At 32.3% G+C, this 22,449-nt stretch overlaps 1 protein-coding gene and 1 long non-coding RNA gene across 2 annotated transcripts; both read left to right on the plus strand.

The window, feature by feature from the left end:
• Window positions 1-1,340: 1,340 nt before the first annotated feature.
• On the plus strand, window positions 1,341-3,501 carry LOC120084601 (exopolygalacturonase-like). The gene is made up of 5 exons (XM_090317019.1): window positions 1,341-1,652; window positions 2,006-2,320; window positions 2,534-2,823; window positions 2,915-3,131; window positions 3,250-3,501. Exons 1-5 carry the CDS (start codon window positions 1,341-1,343, stop codon window positions 3,499-3,501), a joined length of 1,386 nt encoding a protein of 461 aa, XP_090173145.1.
• Window positions 3,502-14,320: 10,819 nt separating this feature from the next.
• LOC150033681 (uncharacterized) lies at window positions 14,321-19,552 on the plus strand. Its single transcript, XR_016532308.1, has 4 exons — window positions 14,321-14,417; window positions 14,486-14,543; window positions 15,451-17,795; window positions 18,897-19,552. It is a non-coding gene; the product is annotated as an uncharacterized LOC150033681 (long non-coding RNA).
• The last annotated feature ends 2,897 nt before the right edge of the window (window positions 19,553-22,449 follow it).

The following is a 22,449-nucleotide window of genomic DNA, read 5'->3' on the forward strand; positions in this document are numbered from 1 at the left end:
AACAAGCAAAGGCACACAGTAGTTCATAACCCAGTTTAATGTTAAACACCTACGTCTAAGGGGCAGAGTGTCTAGGAAAGATAATCCACTAATATTAAAGAGTTAAGCAGTTTACAATATAGTATTTATCTGTAATACACCAACTTAGTGGCTCAAGTAGAGCTTAACTCACACGTCACCTAGGTTCCCCCTAGTTGTGAGACTCCTTTTTAACTGAACTTAGGCTCCCCGTAAGTATGTTAATATTAGCTTCTGACACTTCAACACCTAACAATGTGTGAGACTCCTCTCAACTTGATTATCTTCCTCTTGGATCAGCGAACTCCCTTCACTGACAAATCTTAGGTCCTTCTCTGAAGCTGAGTCTTAGGCTCCCCCTAAGATTGAGAATCTCTTCTCTGGCAACAATGGCCTAGGCTCCCCCTAAGACCGTGAAACTCTTCGAAGTGTTACACTCTAAAAACATGCATAGCGAAATAGTGAGCAAACGAGCAAGAACATGATGTAGAATAGTCTGGACAAAGTATAGAAAACGTCTTACTGAATTAAACAAATGCGGCAACCCTAAGGTTTGCAAAACATCTTGCTCAATTACAAATAATCGAATCCAATCGAGGACATAAGTCCTTATTTGGAATAAAAAGCCGCGCTTCAAAAAGAAACAAACCAAACTAAATTTCACAGACGGATATTTCCAGATAAGGTAAATATTTTAACGACACAACTGGATGTTAAGATTTTATTTGAGACATCTATGGAGCCACTGTCTCAGAAAAAATTATAAAGCCAACAAATCAAATCTTCAATACAACTATCATCAGGGTAGAAATTTTCTCCGACAGCGTCAAGAAATGTCACTTTTCCCAACGCCTTTTTGGTGTTGGGAAAAGTGAAATTTTTTCCTATATATTGTGTCCTACTCTTCGGACTACCATTTTATTTTTGAAATATGATCAAACTCCATAACTCTAAGATACTACATTGCTTGTTAATTACTCAATGATCTTAACATCAATCTGCAACAGTATCAAACGTAAGAGCTTGGCCCAACTGATTAAACCGTCAAAGGAACTGAATTATTGTTACCAAAGAACTTCTGCTTAAATGGAAGGCAGAAAACAAGCTAGCTAACACATTCTTCTATTCTTGGAATAATTCTCCAAACTGATAGAACTTTGTTCCAATTTTCTAAATTCAGTTTTCCCACTAAACATGCATAAATAAGGCTTCTGATCATTGGAAAGAAATATCCAAGAAAAAACATTCTACTTTTCCGTTTAATTGCCTTTTAAAAACCCTAACTTGTGCATTCAAATTATTTAAGACGCTTCACCTTGACAATGATAAAAAGTCTTAGCCTCTTTCAAATCCTTCTCTTAGTACTTGCTTGGCAATGCTGTGCAAAGGTTGCTGCCATTCTCGATGATGCCACCGGCGCTTCAAATCTTGTCGATGGGATCGTATCAATGGTAAATCAGAAGCTTCTTCATCCTGCCGCCGCACCACGGTCTCTAGGTATTGGAACACTTCCGGACATCGGCGGCACAGTTAATGACATTAAGGCAAATGCTGATCTTAATGGGAATGGTGGTGCAGTTTTCGATGTTACAAAATATGGCGCTAAAGCTGATGGAAAGACTGATGATGCACAGGTGGGAATATAATATCACACAAAACATCAGTGTTTTAATTATCTTTAAACTTTTGAAGTTAATTAAATTTGAGCTGTAGTTCTTTACTACAACCTAGCTACCTTAGCTTGTTATATCTTTATCAGCAATTAGGTTTAATTACAATCGTTTTATTCCAATATTTGAGTATATCTTGAGTTGTCCACATTCTTTTTATTGTCCCCCTCCAGCTAATTACACAGTCATTTTTAGATATTAAATTCTACCCATTTTATAACTCAACCAATTTAAAATATTGTAAACATGAATGGTTTAAATATTTTAACAAATTTTCACCTTCTTTGATATATATATATATATATCCCACGTGGCAGGCATTCATGACAACCTGGATTGCAGCCTGTCGGAACACAGACGGTCCGGCGAAGTTTTTAATCCCACAAGGCACATTTCTGGTTGGTCCGGTGACTTTCGCCGGTCCGTGCAAAAGCTTCCCCATCACCCTCGAAAATCAAGGAACTGTAAAGGCCACAACTGATATCACTGAATATTCTTCTCCAGAATGGTTCTCCATTGAAGATATTACTGGTTTCATCCTCACTGGCTCCGGCGTCTTCGATGGCCAAGGCACTGCTGCTTGGCCCTACAATGACTGCAAGACAAACAACTTCTGCCAGAATCTTCCAATCGTAACTATAATAATTCTGCCTAACCCAATCACTTTTCCTTAAATTATAAACTACGAGTTCAAACACTCAAAACTACTAGAGTTGTGTCTAATATATACCTAAATTTAAAAGGAAAAAAAAAAAAAAAAAAAAAAAAAAAAAAACTAAAATGATTAAGAGACTAAACTTAATACTAATCGTGATTGATTGATTGATCTCTCTTTTTTTTTGTAGTCGATTAAATTCTCGAGATTAAACCACACGATTGTTGATGGGCTCGCGTCACTGAACAGCAAGGGGTTTCACACGTCTGTATTTTATTGCTACAATTTCACTGCTACCAACATGAACATTATAGCCCCAGGAAATAGCCCCAACACCGATGGAATGCACATTAGCACCTCAAAACTGGTCACCATTACGAATAGTGTCATTGGCACCGGTGATGACTGTGTCTCCATTGGCCACAGTACCGAGAAAATCACCGTCACCGGTGTCACTTGTGGCCCGGGACATGGTCTCAGGTTACTCTATACCTATTTTTTTAAAAAAAAAACTTATTAAGATTAAATAGACACAAAGAAAAGGATCTCAAAGCTTCTTATTCTTCTTCAGCGTTGGCAGCTTGGGCAAGTACTCGAAAGAGAAGAGTGTCTATGACGTTCTAGTAAAGAACTGCACCATTTTCAATGCCACCAATGGTGCCAGAATAAAGACATGGGCTAGCCCCGTGTCGGGGTTAGCCTCAGGAATAACCTTCGAAGACATTGTAATGTACAACGTCAAAAATCCTATAATCATCGATCAAACCTATGGCACGAAGGAGAAGAAGGTAAACAAAAAAAGCAACAATGACAAAAAGAAACTAACCATGTTAATACCGATGAGCTAGCGTAACCTTTTGAGTTCATTTGTGATTTTAATGAAGCTGCAACTAATCCCTCATGCAGGCTTCGAACTGGAAGATCAGCGACGTTCACTTCAAGAACATTCGTGGGACATCAACAACGAATGTGGCAGTGTTATTGGAGTGCAGCGAGTTGCTTCCATGCGAGGGGGTGGAGCTCAGGGACATTAACTTGTTATGGGGGCACCAAGTTGAGAAATACGACCGTTCTTTCTTCATGTTTGAATGCAAAGATTTCTACTTTTGGGGTGCAGAATCCACCACCTTGTATATGACTTTATGTGTAGTGAACTAAGCTTTGTGGTTTTTTATTCAATTTTTTAAATAGCTTATTATATTTTAAAATATTTTCAGTAATTTTTCTATCGAAAAAAATTTCTCTAAAATATATATTATATTAGTTAGGTTTTTTCCAATACAATTTTTATTTAAGTAAAACATTAAAAAAAATTACTAAAAACAATAATATTTCATGTGCAAATAATAACTAAAATGTTTAATTCTCATTATCTTTTTAAATTTTAAATTTAAATATTACAATAATGTTGTAAAATAAGAACATTGCAAGAACAAAACAAGAACAAAAGAAGAAAAATAAAGTCAAGCCAAGTAGAAGAAAAATCTAGAGAGAGCAAATATTGAACTCAATTGTAGTGTGTATTATAAAGACACCATACACCACTATTTATAGGACATGGAATGATGTATGTTACAAAATAGAATTCAATGGAGGATGTATGTTACAACATGAAATTCAATGGGAGCTTTATGATATTTGGTAACCTATATAGGTTATGGGTATCTACACTACATAGTACATCTATAATATATATTACATTTATAATACTTCTCCTTAGATATCCATATTATATAAAATAAATGTCTCGTAAAATCTTACTAGAAAAAAACCCAATCGAAAAAAATTCTAGTGAAGAAAAAGAGTGCATTATTTTATATACTTCAATAATTTCCTTATTAAGAACATTTATAGGAAAACCCAGTGGGAAAATCATAGTCGAGGGAAAAAGAGTTCAGTGAGTTTATTCCCCCTCATGAAAATATTACTTGACATCTCATAGTCGTCGCATTCAAATGTTGTGTACTAATTTCTCAAATGTTGTTGTGGATAACACCTTCATTATAAGACTGCCAAGTTGTCTTTTAAAGAGATTTGTTGGATAATGATGTCATTATTTTCTTCAAGGTCATGAATGTATAAGTTCATATGTGGTGTTATCTTCATGAAATGACATTCTTGGCTAGTCTAATGAATCGTCAACATTTCAGTAATTGTCATCATTTGTTTCATCGACTACCATAATATAAAATTTCTTCTCCATATACTAAATGATCTGTTTAAGATCTAGCTCTTATGGGGTAGATAATTAATCTGCATCTTCACAATCAACTAGATCATAATTAAATTGATTAGGAAGAAAATAAATCAATGTAAATTAGTTCTCAAATAAAATATAATATATGTTCAATTTACTCCAATATAATATCTTTCTTTTGGAGGAATATTATATCCATGTGTAACAACATTACTAAAAATATTACAACAACCAGCATAAAAACTAGTAAAGAAATATAAGTCAACCTATTTCCCAAAATTATGGTTCTCTCGAACCTAAAGCATTTCCTTATCTTTCTTAGATCAGATAAGATATCTTTTTCAGATCTAGTGAATGAACCATTGTAGGAGTGTTCAATAATCTAACCAATCCATATAAGATCTTTTATGTATGAATTAATGCAATCTAATATGCTTTATGCTTTATGCTTTATTTGTAATCTAAGACAAAACTTTATTTTTTTCGGAACTTTCTTCTCAATTTCTTTCTTAAGAAATTTTTCTGCCTTTGAAATCTTTTCAGAAATTTCCATTATAGATTCATATCTTCAACATATACATAGATAACAAATTTTGATTATGATTTCTTTTTATAATATCATATGGAAAAAATAGGGTTATTTTATACCCTTATTTCAACAAATATTTAATAAAATGATTATATCATATTCGTTAATGTTTTATAAGAATCTATTAGATAAATATAATTCTCTAATATTTGACTTATATGATTCTAATACCTTTAATCCGTTAAGGTTTTTCATAAATTAAATCTCATATTTAGGAGATTCATATAAATGTGGTATGACTACATTCTTGAGATGTATGTTAAGATATTTATACACAGTTAGATAAATTAGATTTCTCATGGTATTATATCCACTATTACAAAATATGCTTCCTCATAATCAATACCAACGTTTTTTGAGAGAATTATTGTGGAACTTATCTCGCTTTGTATCTAGTGACCTTATTTTATTTATTTTTCTTACAAATACTTACTTGTATCTTAGATGTTTGGCATTCTCTAATGTCTGTACTACTAGTCCTCACAATTGAAAAATGAGTAGATTTCTATTGGATTGTTTCTTTCCACATAAGTCAATCCTTTCTATGTCGACATTTTTCAATAGATCTAGACACATAATACTCATTTTTATAAATAATATCGTGAGCAACATTGTATGCAAAAATGTTGTCAACCTTATGTAAATTTGGTTTCATCTTTTTCATGTCATGACATAATTTATTAAGATCTCATTATCATCCTTATTTACTTCAATATTCTTATCAGTACTCAATTTAGGATTTTTTCTGGAATACTCATATTCTTAGTTGAATCATTTTAATTATTGACTACTTCTATTTTTAGGATATTTATCTTTGGAACGCTTCAAGCATGGTGCAAACAACATGTTGCATTGGAATATCAATTTTAGTGTTGGAGTTTGTGACCTAAAGCCTCGTAATTAATTAGTCTATTAATCTAATTATTAATTATGCAATATTAATTCATCCATTAACCAAAAAATCCAAGGTTATGACATGTAGTCTTGAACAGTATGTAGGTTGACATACATGTGAATCATGTTCAAGAAATAACCTAAAGGTCTATAGTATATGGATAATGTTGGATGTCTTATCCTGGTAACACTATAGGTAGGAATCCACTTTGCAATAGTTATGAATGGTTTTATCCAAATTGTTCATGTGGAGACATGTGAGTGGGGATATTCTATACAAAGAATTTGTATACGACCGGTCTGCGAAATATTTAATCTCTCTTTGTAAATCCGTTAATTGATGAGATTAATATTTCATAGGATGATCATGTGCTACTTGATCTTAATCTTGCATGATTTATGAACTCTTGTCTATGAGGTTAGTCCTTTGATTTGTATGGGCGATGGTGGCCCGAGTTGTTGATTCAATAAGCCTACCATTTAGAGACTTGACTAAATAGAGAGTTGGGAACATAACTTCACAAGATGAAATTCACTCATTGCCCCGCAGGGCTAGTAGATGAGTAGTTCACTTAGGTGATGATTTTAGGTCTTGAATAAGGGGCCTCACCCTCTCACTGGCTCGAGAGGGACTTATTTTATGGTTGGACTATAAATAAATGATTAGTTAGAAGAATCAATGGTACTTAAGGAAAAGAGATATATAGGGGTGAAACGAACATTTTGATCAAACTGTAATGAAAGCTCTCCAAAAGAGCTATTTTTATGTCATTAATTTCCTTTGCTTGTTATCTTTAAATGATTAAATATCTATTCTTGTAGGAATGCATACATTTCATGTATTTTAGAGCCTTATAGGCAGTTCAGGGTTGATTTGGAGCTATCAAAAGTGAAATTATGCATCCGAAATGACCAAAATGCCCCTATGGAGAGTGTCGCAACCCTCTGATCGAGCGTAGTGCTACATTTGAGTAGAAGCAACGCATGGCGTGAGTGTTGACACTCCAAATATTGATAGACACATTAAAGGCGCGAGTGTGTGCGGCCAAACGCATCAGCGTAACGTTGGCATTGCAATGCTCGAGGACTATGCTTCGATTGGAGTGTTGCAACACTGAGGGCAATATTGCAACGTTGCGTTGCTGATATAAATGTGTTCTTCGAATTTTTAGGGCTTTATCATATAGAAACTGATGGAGGCTGAGGAAAGACCTCAATTTCTTCTTCTTCATTTATTTTTATTTATTTATTTATTATTATTATTATTTGTTTTTTTGCATCATTAGGTTAGAATTTTAATTTCTCTTGGGTGTAAGCAATGGATTGAAGCTTCTTTCTTTATCTTTCTTTATCAAAGATTTTGAAGTAAGTAGTTCTTTTCTTATTCTTGGGAATAGAACCCAGGTAATTTCTTTGAGGATTATCTTATATAAATTTCATATCACAATTATGCCTTTTCTAATATGCTTTAATTCTAGATGTATGTTTCTTGGATAGATCGATGCCTTTCCCGTTGAATGTATGTCGTATGCTAAAGATTTTAGGCTTGCATGATTCTTTGATGTTAGTGTAGCTTAAATTGATAAGTAGCAAATAATTGATTCTCGTATGCTAGGGTTTATAGGCTATACTTGAATCTTAGAATGCATGATTTGATTAGGTTCATAGAAAATTGGTTAATTAAGTTAGGGCTTCCCAATTAAAAAGATAAGTTATCTCTTCAAGAGATTTAAATAAATTCTCAAAATTTTCTTCCACATATCATTTTCCTTTTCATTATTGAGAATTTTAATTTTCAGAACAACTTTTAATATACAACAAGATTATTGTCTCTTTTTCATCACATTTAAAAAATAAAATTTTCCTTCAAAACATTATGTGTGCGGTTTCAATAGAATAATTATTTCTTCCTTTATAACATGATTCCGATCACAATTATTAAATACTGCAACATTCACTTTAGGAAATTAAATTATTTAGTTGAAATTCATAATTTTTTTTTATAAAAATATATGCTCATTTGCGTCACACTTCCTCCCAGATGTACCTCTTTCACCTAGAAGGAGGCATGAAGACAGCAAATACCATCATTTTGTGACATCTACTGTCCATTTTGGCCTGTTTAACCTAACAACTTCTAACACCAAGCGATAAACAATTTAACTTAAAATATTACTTTATTAATAATAACTTAATGTCCATACAAACTGTTTTACAAACTCTAAACCAACTATATAAAACTGAACCCCAAAGTACTAAGACAAATAATGAACTCTATAGTGTGGCAGACCTTGACTTCGTGTGGCACTTGGAACTCTTCTCTTCCACTACCTAGGGGGAAAACATTTAAATCTCTTTCCTTATTTTGGCAGCTTTAGATGCTGGGAAAAATTTATCTAAAAACCTCTTCTTCATCTCTGTCCAGGTGGTGATGCATCCTGATGGTAGATAGTATAATCAGTTCTTCGTGTCATCCTTCAAAGAAAACGGGAAATCCTGTAGGTTGAGCTACTCCTCAGTCACAACGTGAGGGTGCATTCCACTATACACAATGTGGAAGTCCTTCAAGTGCTTGTGTGGATCCTCACCTACACGTCTAGAAAAAGAAGGTAGTAAGTGAATGGGGCTAGTTTTTAACTCGAAATTACATGTGGTCTCAGGATAAGTAATGTAGAGGGGCTGCTGAGTAAGGTCAGGAGCTGAAAAACTCCTTCCGGGTGAGCTTGTAATAAACCACCTGGTTTTCCTTGAATAAACCAAAGAAAATAAAGACATGTTTTAATTGGAAGAAAGATAGTTATACAGGGGGAGATTGAATTAAGGGAAAAGTGAAAAAAAATTTGGGTAAAATTGTCCTTTTCGTATTAAAAAAAATAACATATAATTAAAATATTTAAGATTATAAAGTGGGCTGTGTGCTGAAATTTTGGAGATAGAATCTTTGGGGGGTGCGTATATATGGTGTGTGTTGAGAGTAGGGACGTTCAAAAAATTCGATGACCCAAAAAATCAATTCAACCCAAATCGTGTGGTTTGGGTTGGGTTATCAACTCATTTGGGTTGGGTTGAGTTCAAATAAATGAAAATTTTATCGATTGGGTTGGTTCATAAGTTCACTTAATATAACCCAAATCAACCCGAATTTATTATTAACTTTAAAATATATATATATATTTTTTACTTATAACACAATTATTTATATATATTGATTTTAATTTTATTTAATGCCACTATTTTTTTGAATAATTTATTCTTCAACAATTCTTAAAAATAGTTTTTTTTTTTTTTTTTTTGCACTTAAAGAAAATTTTCACTATATAAATTGAAATTGAGTTGTAAATCTTAATTCAATATATGAAAGAGTTGTTTTTAAATATAGAAAAATAAACCAAAATATTTACAAAATATGGCAAAATTTTAGAACTATCAATGATGAACGCTGACAGACTTAGTGTCTATTAATGATATTGATAGACACTGATAGAACTGATAATTCGAAAAATTTATTATATCTTGTAATAATATTTTTAAATAAATGACCCAACTAAATAATTTTCCTATATGAAAACAATTAAATAAGATTTTTACATATTTATGCTTTGTTTCTTATTATAACAAAATTTTAAATAAATGACCCGACTAACTCAAACCAACCCAACCCAAATATTTCATAGTTGGGTTGGGTTGAGATCATTTTTTAATAAGGGTTATTTGGATCGAACAATTTTACAATCCGAGGGTCTAAAAAGTTTTTGAACCCAACCCAACTCATGAACACCCATAGTTGAGAGGATGGACATGTGGTGGGTCATTATAAGATTTTTTTAAAAAAATATATAAAATATATATATGGAATTTTGAATTCACATGAGATCGGAGGAAGAAAATAATATTGGAAAAAGGAGAATAATGGTGGAAGGAGAAAAACAAAACATAGGAGAATTGAGATTTGAAGCTCGCAAAGAAGTGTTGAAAACTTGCAGATCAAAGTTTGGAGTAGAAATTGGTAAGCATTCTTAAGTTTAATTAAGAAAAATTGTGAAGGATTATGATTGAAACTAGTGAAAGGTTATATTTATGGGTTTTTTTTTTCTTGTTAATTTGTAATTTGATGATTGATACATGAAAAATTATGGGAAAAAAAACTGTAACCTTACTCTGGGCAATGGAAGTTTGATGAAGAAAGCAAAATGATGGTTAAAGAAAATGAAGAAGACGAAGGGGATAGTTATGAGAATGAGGGAGAAAAAGGAGTTTGTTACAATATCTTAGAAAAGAGATGGAAGAAAATTAAATTTGGGACAATTGTAAATATATACATTAGACCCAAAGTATTAGAGATATAATATAATGAAAAAAATTATAAATATGATCAAATTTAAATAGTCTATTAGTGATAGACCTTATTTTTTTATAGGAGTGATAGACCATATTATTTTTTTATAGGAGTGGTAGACCATATTACTAGTAAGAGTCTATCAATGATAGAAGTCTATCGTCGATAGATTTGACTATATTTACAATTTTTTTTAAATGATGTTATACACTTGTTATTATTCTTATTATAATTGGGAAAGGGAAAGGTGAATTGATAAAAAAAAAAAAAAATAATAAATAGAGATGTGTTGATTGTTGCAAAAAGAGAAGATGCAAAGGGAGGAAATGAGAGGTGAAAAGAGGGGAAAAAAAATGGAGAAGAAGATACCGAGGACGTGAGAAAGAGATTTTAAGGAAGAGAGGTTGCTTTTAAGGAAAAAATGGTGCTTATTAGCAAAGTACATCAGGAGTGATGAAAAATAAGGGTTTTATGGAATTTTATGTAGGGGAAGGGGGAGAGAAAATTTTGGAGGTTGAGTCATTAAATTCAAGATTTAATTAGAAAAAAAAATGGAATGTATAAAAGAACCTTGGTTAAATTATTAAATTTGATTTAATGGGGTGATCAAATAAGTAATTATCTACATGTTGATAAAATTAATATTCCAGGACAAACCGACATCAGAACGGCTTTTTGATCTGAATTTTACGTTTCAAAAGTTTGGTGAGTGGTTTATTTTATGACATTATTTATTGTTTAACAAGTATTATGAAATTTTATGAAAATTACCCTTACTTATGATTTCAAGCAAGTGCTGTGTGTTTGTATTTTTGTTAATTATGCTATAATTTTTACGAGATTTTCATGGTTCTAAATATAACTGCGATTTTCATATATGTTTGATATGTTTTATGTTTATTATGAAATCATGTATTGATTAGATATGGTTTTTAAGTGTTCAAAAGTGGCAAGCATGTTTTAAGATTTGAGTTTTAGTTCACTAAAGTTGTGCCATGGTAATTACCTACTGCACTTACATGAATGTGTTTTCGTAGTGTAGTCATGATATATCGGAGGTCTTTGGGACTCACTTCAATGCACACATAAGCTTTGGGTCGTGTGTTAGGGTGCTATGCCTTTTGAGGGTTGTTCTGTGTCCACAATGACCTTGTTTTTCTCTACTATTTACCTTGAGTTTGCTCGGTGAATAGTATGACCATGTTTACATCAAGTTCTTCTGTATATAGTATGACCATGCTTGGGTAGTAATTTCAGTGGCAAGTTTTGTTATTCATGTTTTTTACGTCTCCAACAACAATTACTCATGTTTATTTCTCAACAGCTGTTTTATGAAAATTATGTTGTTATAAAATTGCATTTATTCTATCTCTATTATTTGGGATTTTCAATCAGTGTTTCATAGATTTTATATTGTTACTATAGTATGTCTTTAATAAAACCACCATTCATTGGGCTTGTTAACTTAACCTTTCTTCCTTTACTTTCTCCACTAGGTAACACTTCTTGAGTTTCCAGTTGATTATGTGACGCCTGCCACCTATCTCATACAGTACTACATGCCTACTTTTGTATGTACTCGTGTTCGTGTTAGAAGTAAAATTATTGCAAAAAACTGGGGTTTTGAGGTGTTGGTTATATTTGTCAGTAGTTTAATGTGTTACATTGGTTAAAATAAAGACATGTTTTAAAGTGCAAGTCAAGGCCCACATGAATTATTATATACGTCTCAAGCATGTAATTTTGATGGTAGGCTCCATTGCACATTTGGGGTCTACGATCCTCACATCTCATCTTAGGTTTAGGTAGAATAATCTAGGGTGGGGTGTGACAGAGCTCTACAGGCTGCGCCATCGAGACCAGTTTTTAACTCGAAATTACCTGTAGTCTCAGGGTAAGTGATGTAGTGGGCTGCTGAGTAAGGTCAGGAGTTGAAAGCTCCTTCAAGGTGAGCTCTTCAGGCTGTACCATTATCTCCTGTTCAAACTCCTATTCAGAATGCTCTTCTTCAAATGTGCTTTCAGCACGGATTTGCTCTTCTGAAGCTCTTTGTTCTCTAGCCTCTTTTCTTCATCTCATTTCCTCCCTACCAAGCTCTAAAAAATACAACAAAGAATTTTGATCCTTGGAGGATCTAGTAATTAAAAGAAAGAACAAAGAACCATAAATTCTTAAAAAAAAAAAAAAAAAAAGAAAGAAAATACTTGACTCCCCAGCAATAGCCCCAATTTTGTCGGAGTAGATTTCATCACCCAAATTTAAACCAAATAATTTAACTACATCCACTCAAAATAATGTAGCAGTGGTAGCACGGTTCGAATTTAGGAAGCCCTCAAATTTCTCAACTAAAGTGTTTCAGTCCTTGGGTAACCAAAGAGAGAGGGGGGGTTTGAAGATTGTTTCGTTGCAAGAGAAATTTAAATGCATAAAATAAAATTAAAGTGATGAAATTCAACTTGAGAGAGAACCTAGCTTGGGTTATCATAGAATTCTCCTATTTAATGCATTCGATCATAGAATTCTCATTACTAGAGTCAACCAATTATTTATACCTAGCCAAATTATTGGAATGCCCAATTAATTCGACATGATCATCTAATTACCCTAATTTAAATTGATAAACAACATGAAAATTCAAGTTGGCCTAATCATTAAAATCTAGGGCAAAGTTAGGTTGAATAGCTAACAGGAATAGCCTTAATTAAATATTCTATTGATTCGATTCTAAGTTGATTAGAACAATACTCATCCAAATGATTTGCAAGCTAACCTAACTTATTGCTTCTAATTGATTAACACAAGATTAAATGTCACGTATCAAATGTCAATTAAAAGTGATAATTATAAAATACTCAAGCATCCAATAATATAATCATAAACATTCAAGAACATAATCAAATTTGACAATTATTATAAACTAGTTTGAAAACTCACAAATACATTAGATAGGTAGAAAAATCCAAAAAACCAAGCTAGAAACGATACTTTATCCCATAATATTCATGAAAAATGTCAAATTATCGTTTTGATACATCTTCAGACTAAAAGAGAAGAAAGAGGAGAGAAATCGATGTTGAATCGACTAAAGTCAGCAGAATGGTGAACTCCCTGACCTAGGTAGTAAAAATCCTATTTATAAAATTGGTAGAGTGTAACTACGCTAAGCGCAGCGTGACTACGTTGGCTTTTAGAATTCATAGCATAAGGTTGGAGTGTTGTTACTCTATAGGTTACACTCTTCATGATGAGGCACACGTGTTTTCTTCATCAAATTTTGTAATGTTGCAATGTTGATGGCAGTGTTGCGATGCTCTCTTGAATCTTCAACTAATGCCTTGAAGTGTAACACAAAAGCATAAAACGGGCATTATGATGCTCCAACGATGCATTCAATCTATCTTTGAGCATAGCTCTATGCTTGGTAGATGGTTGAAACGCTCCAGCACAGGGGCATTTTGGTAATTTTTCTCCTTTGAATCATGGATGCTCAAATTAACTTTGAATTGCTTCAAATAACCCTGAATCACTCTATTCGATTCTACCTCTTGAGTGCTTGAAACCTACAAAATAGCATAACACATAAAATCCTAGAACAATCCGGAATAAGGGGAGCTAGATAGCACATTTTTTATGCTATCAAGATTCATGTAAAACTATAGGTTACAATTAATATGAATGAGATTCATATAGGTTATATAAGAGGCTGATGTTTGAATATGATTCAAAGGATATAAAATATGTGATATTTAATAGTTAGTAATTTAAATGTTAATTAATTAACTTTATCAATTTGATCATATCTTAACTTGGTTTTAATATACAATTTAAATTAATATTAAAATCAGAATATGGAGTTATTTTGCGTGGCAGTGGAGGAAGTTATAATTCCTTCCCCCCTCTCCCACTCATCCTCTCATTAGGATTGGGCAAGAGAGAATTTCTTTACAGAACAAGGATTTGTCTGAATTTTAGAATTCTCTCTCTTTCACAAAATATTTTTTCCCTTCCAAAATCAAGGAGACCACACTTTTTCGATTCTTATTCTAGAGAATAGCAAGGTAATCTAGTGGTAGTGTTCTATTCCTCTTGTTGTTGTTCATTGGGCTCAAGGAAGAAGTTTGTGCAGAGAAGTTCCACTGTTCGTGATGTGTGGAGAGGAATTACACGAAAAAAGCACTACAAGGGTAAGTCCTTCTTTTCCCTATTTCTCCTCTCCAAAAGCATACTTTAAATTGTAGATGTTTATCCTATATATTTCTCTATAAGTTTCTCTGTGTTTCTGAGTTTTTTTAAAATTGATTGTCAATGGTACGACGTTCAAATGCTTCCGCAAGGAATTCTATTCCTTTAATTGGTACCACAACCATGTTCTACCTTTGATTTTCTATTTTGAAACAAAAATTGAAGAAAAGATGGGTGAATTTCTATATTAAATGTTGGGATTTTACGAAATAAATGTTTTCTATATTTGGTAGCTTAGTTTATTATTTTTTATGAGATCAAAATGTAAGGGTCTGCAGTTTTTTAGCTTAAAGAGTTTAATTAATTATCTAAGTACCATTGGAGCTTCAATTTACAGGTCCATATGTCTCATATGTAGCTCAACAGGGATTTAATTGAGAATTAATTTTAGATTAATTTGAAGTGTTCAAATTAATTGAGGGAAATAATTATATATATAATTAATTAAATTAATTATATATGTGATATAATTAAGATAATGTATTTGATACATTATAATATAAGGTATTATGAGAGGAATTTGAATATGATTCAAATACTAATTATATGAATGAGATTCATGTAATTAAATATAAATATGATTTATATTGAGAGGAATTAAATATTTGGATATGATCCAAATATCAATTATATGGTTGAGATTTATATAAGTGAATTTTACATAAATGGATCTAGGATGATCAGGTCAAATATGGTCGAGCAAGTGACCTTAAAAATTGTACTACCTGGAGGCAACAAGAATTTTAAATTTACTTGCTTTCTAGTTTAGTTGTTTTCTTTTGATTTGTTTAACTTAGCTTATTTTTGGTAACAAATAATTGAGAGAATTTTGAATCTCTTTCTTTGCAGATAGTCTTGAAAATAAAAGAAGAAAAGTATTTCATGCTTACCAAAATACCCATCCAAAAATCATGGGAGTTTTTCTATTCCTCTTTCTTTTTTGTCCTTGTGCTTTCTTTTACTTTAAAACATTGTGGAAAATGTTTGCTTTTAACATTGGGTGTGGGTGCAATGCATGTATGCTTTGAGTTTGGCTTAATATCTAGATGATAAATGATGCTAAAATTTTTTTGATTCATAATATATTCATATTTGGATAACCTTTGAGCATCTAAGCTCGGATTTGTGGTTTATGCTTTATGGTTTTGTAATTTGTAGCTTTGATGCTTTGAAATTTTGGTATATTGTGATAATTTTTACTTCTATAAAAATTAAGAAATCTGAAAAATTTTGTGATCTTTGATCATTCGTTATACTTTTTTATTCTTCATGATCTACAAAATTTTGTGACTCTGAACATTTCATTTTTTGTTCAATGTGCAAATTTGCAAATGTTTGAATGTTTGATTGTATGAACATACATAAAAACAAATTCAATCATTTTGTTTTTACTTAATAATTTCTTTCTAATCAATGAAAAGTTGACAATGCACTTTTTTAAATGTATACTTTGTGTTGAGTTTTATGTCCTAAAATTCGTGGTTTGTAAACAATCAAACTTATTTATGAAAATTCAATAAGTTGTTATTGAAAATGTATTGCTTATTTCATTTTAGAAATCCAATAACCTAAAAGACCCATGACTATTACATGAGTACTTGAACTATATGTGGAGATATAAAAGTGAATCAGGTACGAGTAAATAGTCAAAATGATCTATAGTATATGAATGAGATTGGGTGACTTATTCTGGTAACACTATTGGATGCGGCCCACTCTGTAGTTGTTACAAGAAATTATAAAGTGCTACAAACAATGTGATCCTAATTTGTACATGTTATGATATGAGAAGTGGTGGCGTCCTGTGCAATGGGTTTTTACAAGATCGGACCACGAAATCAGTTACTCTTACTTTCTAACACTGTTTACTATTTAAGATTGACTATTTCAAACTGATTACCTAGGTAACTTGACCTTAATCTTGAGCTAACTATGAACTCCTGTGTATATGGGATTATCCTTAGATTTTGTATAGGTGAGGGTTGGCTCAACAACGTCGGCTCAATAAACCTCCATTTCAGGGGTAAGATAGCTGGGGATATAGGGTGTAAAATGGAATTCACTCCTGCCCGCTTTTAGGGATAGTAGAGAGGTTGTTCCCTTAAGTGCTGACTTCGAATCTTGCCACCCTCTCATTGGTCTGAGACGGACTTGGTTTGTTGATTAGATCATAAACCAATTGTTCATTAGAGAATTAGTGGGACTTAAGAAACAATAGGTAATCTCGGGGGTAAAACAGATTTTTGGCCCAGCCGTTATTACGAACAACCTGTGAAGGTTAACTTACTAATCATGGTTATATCGAGTGGACATAATATATCTACAATGAGGGAAGTGCAACTATGGGCTTTAGTAGAGTGACCCAGTAGTTAACAAATGGGGGTTAATTTGGTGTAAAGAGTTTAACCAATTAATTTTAGATCATTGGAGCCCATGATCTGTAGATCCACGAGGTCTGCTACTAGCTCGTAAATGGATTAGCCTTGGAGTAGTGTGATAAGTTGATTTGAAACATTCGAATTAGAATTAAGGGAATTAGTAATTATATGAGATGTAATTACATGTTTAATTTTGGAATTAAATGGAATTGGAGAATCGATTAAAATTTAAATATGATTTAAATATTAAATTCATGAATAGAGATTCATGATAGTGGAATTAGTATTAAATTAATTTAATATTTGATATTAAATTAATTTAATTAATTATTAATTATTAATTTTATTAGAAAAATTAATTTTAAATTAATTTTTGTAAAATTAAATACAATTTTAGTTTTAATTATTGAATTAAAAACTGAAATTATTTTTTAATTTGAGAAATTAAAAATTAAAAAGAAAAGAAGAAGAAAATTGGAAACGGAAAAGTTGGGATTTTCTCACTTCCATTTCGAACTTGCTTACACACTTTCTACTCACCCAATTCTCAGCAAAATCCAAGCATGAGTTGCAATTCATGCAACAATTCTTCTTGCATGATTGTCATGCAATATATACTGAAGTATCTCATTGGAATTGAGCATGCAAAAGATTGGATTTTGGCTGAAAATCTCTCTTGAAGAAGAGTTCTTCAGGTTGCTGTAAATCAGTTTTATTTCCTCCAAAACTCTCTTAATCCAAGCTTATTTTGAGTCCCACAACTCAATCCAAGGCACCAAAAGGATAGTGGAGAAGGCTTTGAGGTGTTCTTCAAAGGTATATCATGAAACCCACTTTGTATTTTATGAGCATGCTTAAATTTGAGCCAAAATTAATGAATTAGAATGCTTAACGATCCTTTTTTTTTCCGTTGCATATTTCCTAACTCTAACACATTGGAGACTTTAGATACAAAAAATATTTCAAACAAAATTTTGACCCCATTTTAAAAAAAACTTTTCGTGTCAATCACATATAAAAAACAAGTGAATGCCTTGTTTAAAGTTCATTTTAGAATCATAGACTTCTAGAAAAGTTTTATCTTTCTTGATTTTCTTTGTCACCTCAAAAGACCTAGCTTTAGCCTTTAGAGTAACCAAGTTGTTTTAGAAGCAAGACTAGATAAAGTGGATAAAAAAGGGCCTAACGTGTGGTGTTAAAAAAAATAGTTGCTACAAAAAAAAGGTTATTTAAACCACAAGAAAAGTGTGTGTGTGGGTGTGCATGGATAGAGGTGAAAAGAATGTGTGTATGTGCATGGATATTGATGAAAACAACTACGTCCATCGTGTCTAGTTAGGACTCTGCGAGAAAAGAGTGAATAGGTTCCCGGTGGTTGAGTGTGAAAGTTAACCCTCTAGGTAAGAAAAAGATATCTTCTACATTGTGTGTGTGAGTTTTTAGGCACCCTTGCCTTAGTATTGCCTCTCTTTTTTGCAAGATGGTATGTCTTTGACCGATAACCGAGTAAGAGTAAGGAGAATAAGAAATGAGAGTGAAATAAACCCTTTTCGGTGTCTTAGACTATAAAATAACGAAAATATTGTATTCTTTCATCCATGATTTTACTCAAAAAAGTCTGTTAAAAAGTGAGTTTCAATTTATTATTTTCAAATCTTTGACAATCTAAGTGATTGATTGGATTACTTTCTTAGACTGCTGAGGTTTGAGATTAGAATCACATGATTAAGTAAATCAAATGTTTTAGTAAACCAAATAATTGGATAAATCAAATGATTGAATAAAACGAATAAAACCTTTTTGATTGAATGTATATTTTTATTTTTCCTTGCTAGGGACAATCAAGAGTTAAGTTGGGGGTGTTTGGTAGCTCTAAAAAAGAGTAATGATTATGTCCCTTAATTGTTTGTTTTATAGGTAAATTCGTCTTGAAAGGGAAAAAGAGGCATTTAGGAGAAATTTGAGTTAAATTGGACTTAAAATGCACCTTGGAGTCAACTAATTTGAAGAAGACACAAGAAATTATGAAAATACCATCCAGCAACATCACAACCCTCCCCCCATACTGCTGTGCAACACTGAAAGGTAGTAGCGAGGAAACAGGGACGCTACCCTCAGCGTCATGGCACTCAGGGTTTTGACGAACAAAAAAGGATTCTGTGCATGCCTGCCAAATTGGTCCCAGAGTTGCAATGTTACCATAACCCTCGTCCAACACTTGTGGTCTGAAATCGATAAGATAGTTGCAACGCTATGCTCTGCGTTGTGACGTTGGGACCTAAGTATAAAAGCAAAATTTCACCATTTTGACGGAGAGATCCGATCTTCACTCGTTGTTCTCTCAATTTTCTTACTTTTCTACACTTTTTCTTTCATTCTTCCTTACCTTTGATGTATCCATGCTATTCTTTGATCAAATCTTGAAGGATATGCTACGTTAAGGTAAGTAATCTAGTTTAGTTTACGTTAGATTCTTAATTTTCTTGATATGAGGCTGAATTTTAAATAATCTCTCATGTAATTTCTTGATTTCTATAATAAATTCTTGCTAAAATTGATTCTTGAATGTGAAATAATTTCTATGCATTGGATTTAAGAATTTTTTGCCAACTTTCTTTTATTCAATGAATGCTAGAAATAATAGCAGGTCTATGTGCTTAATTTCTTAAGGCAATCACAATTAAAAAGTGCAAATGTGTGAATTTAGGTTGTTGGAATTAATCTTGTTCACAATTATACATGCTTAGTAATTCAAGAACAGTTGGACCAGTATCTAGGCTTTTCGAACTACTCATCCAATCTTAGTCAAGAATTGCTATTTCTTAATGCAAATGAACAATTAATTAAGTCGCTATCGATTCTCATTAATTGAGTTATTTAGGTTTGATTACTTGTTTAATCAAGAAACTAGGGTTATGCATTCCTATGCTTTTAGGGTGTATAGACTAAGTGAATAATTAGAAAGAATCTTGATTTGTTAAATGCCTATGAATACCAAGAAAAATTATGAGGAAACCTAACTAAACTAGATCAATAAGAAAATCGAGTTTTCATTATTTCAATTACGCATTTAAATTCTCGCCTTTACATTCTTGCACAATTTTGTCATTTTCTTTACAAAACCCCATCCCAGTTACCACTCGAATTCAAAATTAGGTTAAAATATTCATCAAATTCTTTGTGGACGATCCATTTCTTACCATCTGTACAACGTGTTAGTGTAGGTTGTTAGACTAAAGTTACAAATTTATTTAGTCCTTGGAAGTGTGATAGCGGCACACATTTTCAAGTCGATCACCTAGCTTATATTATGACGGAATTCTCCTATTCAATGTACTTGATCATAAAATTCTCATTACCAGAATGATGTAATTGTTTATACCTAACCAAATTAATTAGAAAGGCCAATTAATTCGTGAAAATCAATTAATTAGTCCAATTCAAATTTATGAACAACATGCAAATTCGATTTGGCCTTATTGTATTAAGGTCTAGGGTAAAGTTAGGTTGAATATCTAATAGGAAAAGCCTTAATCAATAATTTGTTGATGATTCAATTCTAATTTAGTTATAACAATACTCATCCAAATTGATTTGCAAGCTAACTTAACTTATTGCTTCTAGGTGATTAACACAAGTTTATATGTGACATATCAAATTTTAATAAAATTTCAAAGTGTCCAATAATATAATCATAATCAGTATAGAATTGAATTGAATTGAATCCAACAATTACAATAATCTAGTTAAAAACTCACAAATACATCAAAATAGGGAAAAATCCTAAAACCCAAGCTAGAAACGAATACCTTGGACCATAAACTTTATGAATAATGCCAAGGAGCTATTTTGATACATTCCCAGACTAAAAAGAGAAGAAAAGATGAGAGAAATCGTGTAAAAGTTGATTGAAATTAACAGATCGACGATACTTCTGACCTGGGTGGCTAAAATTAGTATTTATAAAATTGTGGTAATGTCGTAGCGCTGACGAAATCCTCGTACATCTGGTGTTCGGAGTGTTTGTGTGCTGCACCAAATTTGGTGCTATTGGAAAAAGCACCAGGCGATAGCGCCGCTTCACTGTGCACTGTGCCTATAGGGGCATTTTGGTCATTTTGGCCTTCTCTTTCTCGATTGATGTAATTAAGTTTCATTTTTGCCTTTTTTAGCTCCATTTCATCACTAACGTTCCATTCTACCTCTTAAGTGCTCAAAACCTACCAAATAGCCAAATAAACACGCAAAATACAAGAACAATCCCAAATTAAGCGGAGCAAGATAGCACATACTATGAATATTGATACCTTTCTCTTTCCTTGACATTCATCAGTGAAGGAAATTTTCGAAAAAAAGATCCTTTGAGCAGAAGCAAGAATGACCCAAATTTCATTTTTGATTGAATATAAGTTTTACAGTAAATAAGAACAAGATATGCAATTTCTTAAATGATAGCATTCTTTAAATAAAATACTTGAAGTTTCAGAACCTTACCTTTGAAGAACCCTTTCTTCAAGAACTCTCTCGTATAAGCCATTAACAGATCACCTTCTCCACGCGAACAGATTTCTTTCTCCAAAAAGGAAAACCACCACTTGAGAACCCTCTGTATTCTCTTAGGATAAAGGATTCAAGCAAGAGTTGTGGGTTTTGCTTGAATCCTTGGAAGAGGGAAGGAGATGGAGAGGAGGAGAAGGAGAGGAGGAGAGGGAATTTTTTGTTCGAGAGAACTTTTCTCTTAGAGAGATTTCAGGAAGAAGATGAATCTCCAACCACTTGAATCCCACGTATATTAACTGAGAGAAGTTGGGGGATGGAGTTATAACTCCTTCCCTTTAATTAATTTCAATTAAATTAAAAATACTAAAATATATATATAATAACTACTTTATTGTATATATACACACTATATGTTATATCAGTCTATAGTTTTATATTGCATCAAATACAACATAACTTATAGATTTTATTTTCTCTCAACAATACATTAGTTTGGCCTTCTCCATCCATCCATCTTTCTTGATGCTGCTTCTCCATCATTCTATGGAAATAATAGTTCAATAGAGGCAAGTGGGTTAATGGAGACATTTTTATCTAAAACAAAAAAAAATAAAATAAAATAATGATTCCTTCAAAATCGACACATCCTTTGCCTACGTCAATTTTTGCTAGAGCAGTTCGTAAGAAAGGTCTACCTAAAATGATAGAGTTCCAAGGAGAATGAGTGTTTTGGTCGTAGTTAAGAACGTAAAAGCCTGTTGGGAAGATTAAGCCATCTACATTTATAGAGACATCATGTACTACTCCTAATGGCTTACTCAAACTATGGTCTACCAATTGGATTACAATGGTTGTGCTTTTAATATCTAGCAACCCAAGTTCATAAAACAAAGATGCAAGTATAATACTCACAGTTACCCCTTGATCTATCAGACCATTTTGCAGCTTCATCTTACCTATGGTGCAAGGC

The sequence above is a fragment of the Benincasa hispida genome, chromosome 9 (assembly GCF_027475165.1).
Source record: "Benincasa hispida cultivar pf3 chromosome 9, pf3_genome.v1.1, whole genome shotgun sequence".
Classification (NCBI taxonomy): domain Eukaryota; kingdom Viridiplantae; phylum Streptophyta; class Magnoliopsida; order Cucurbitales; family Cucurbitaceae; genus Benincasa; species Benincasa hispida.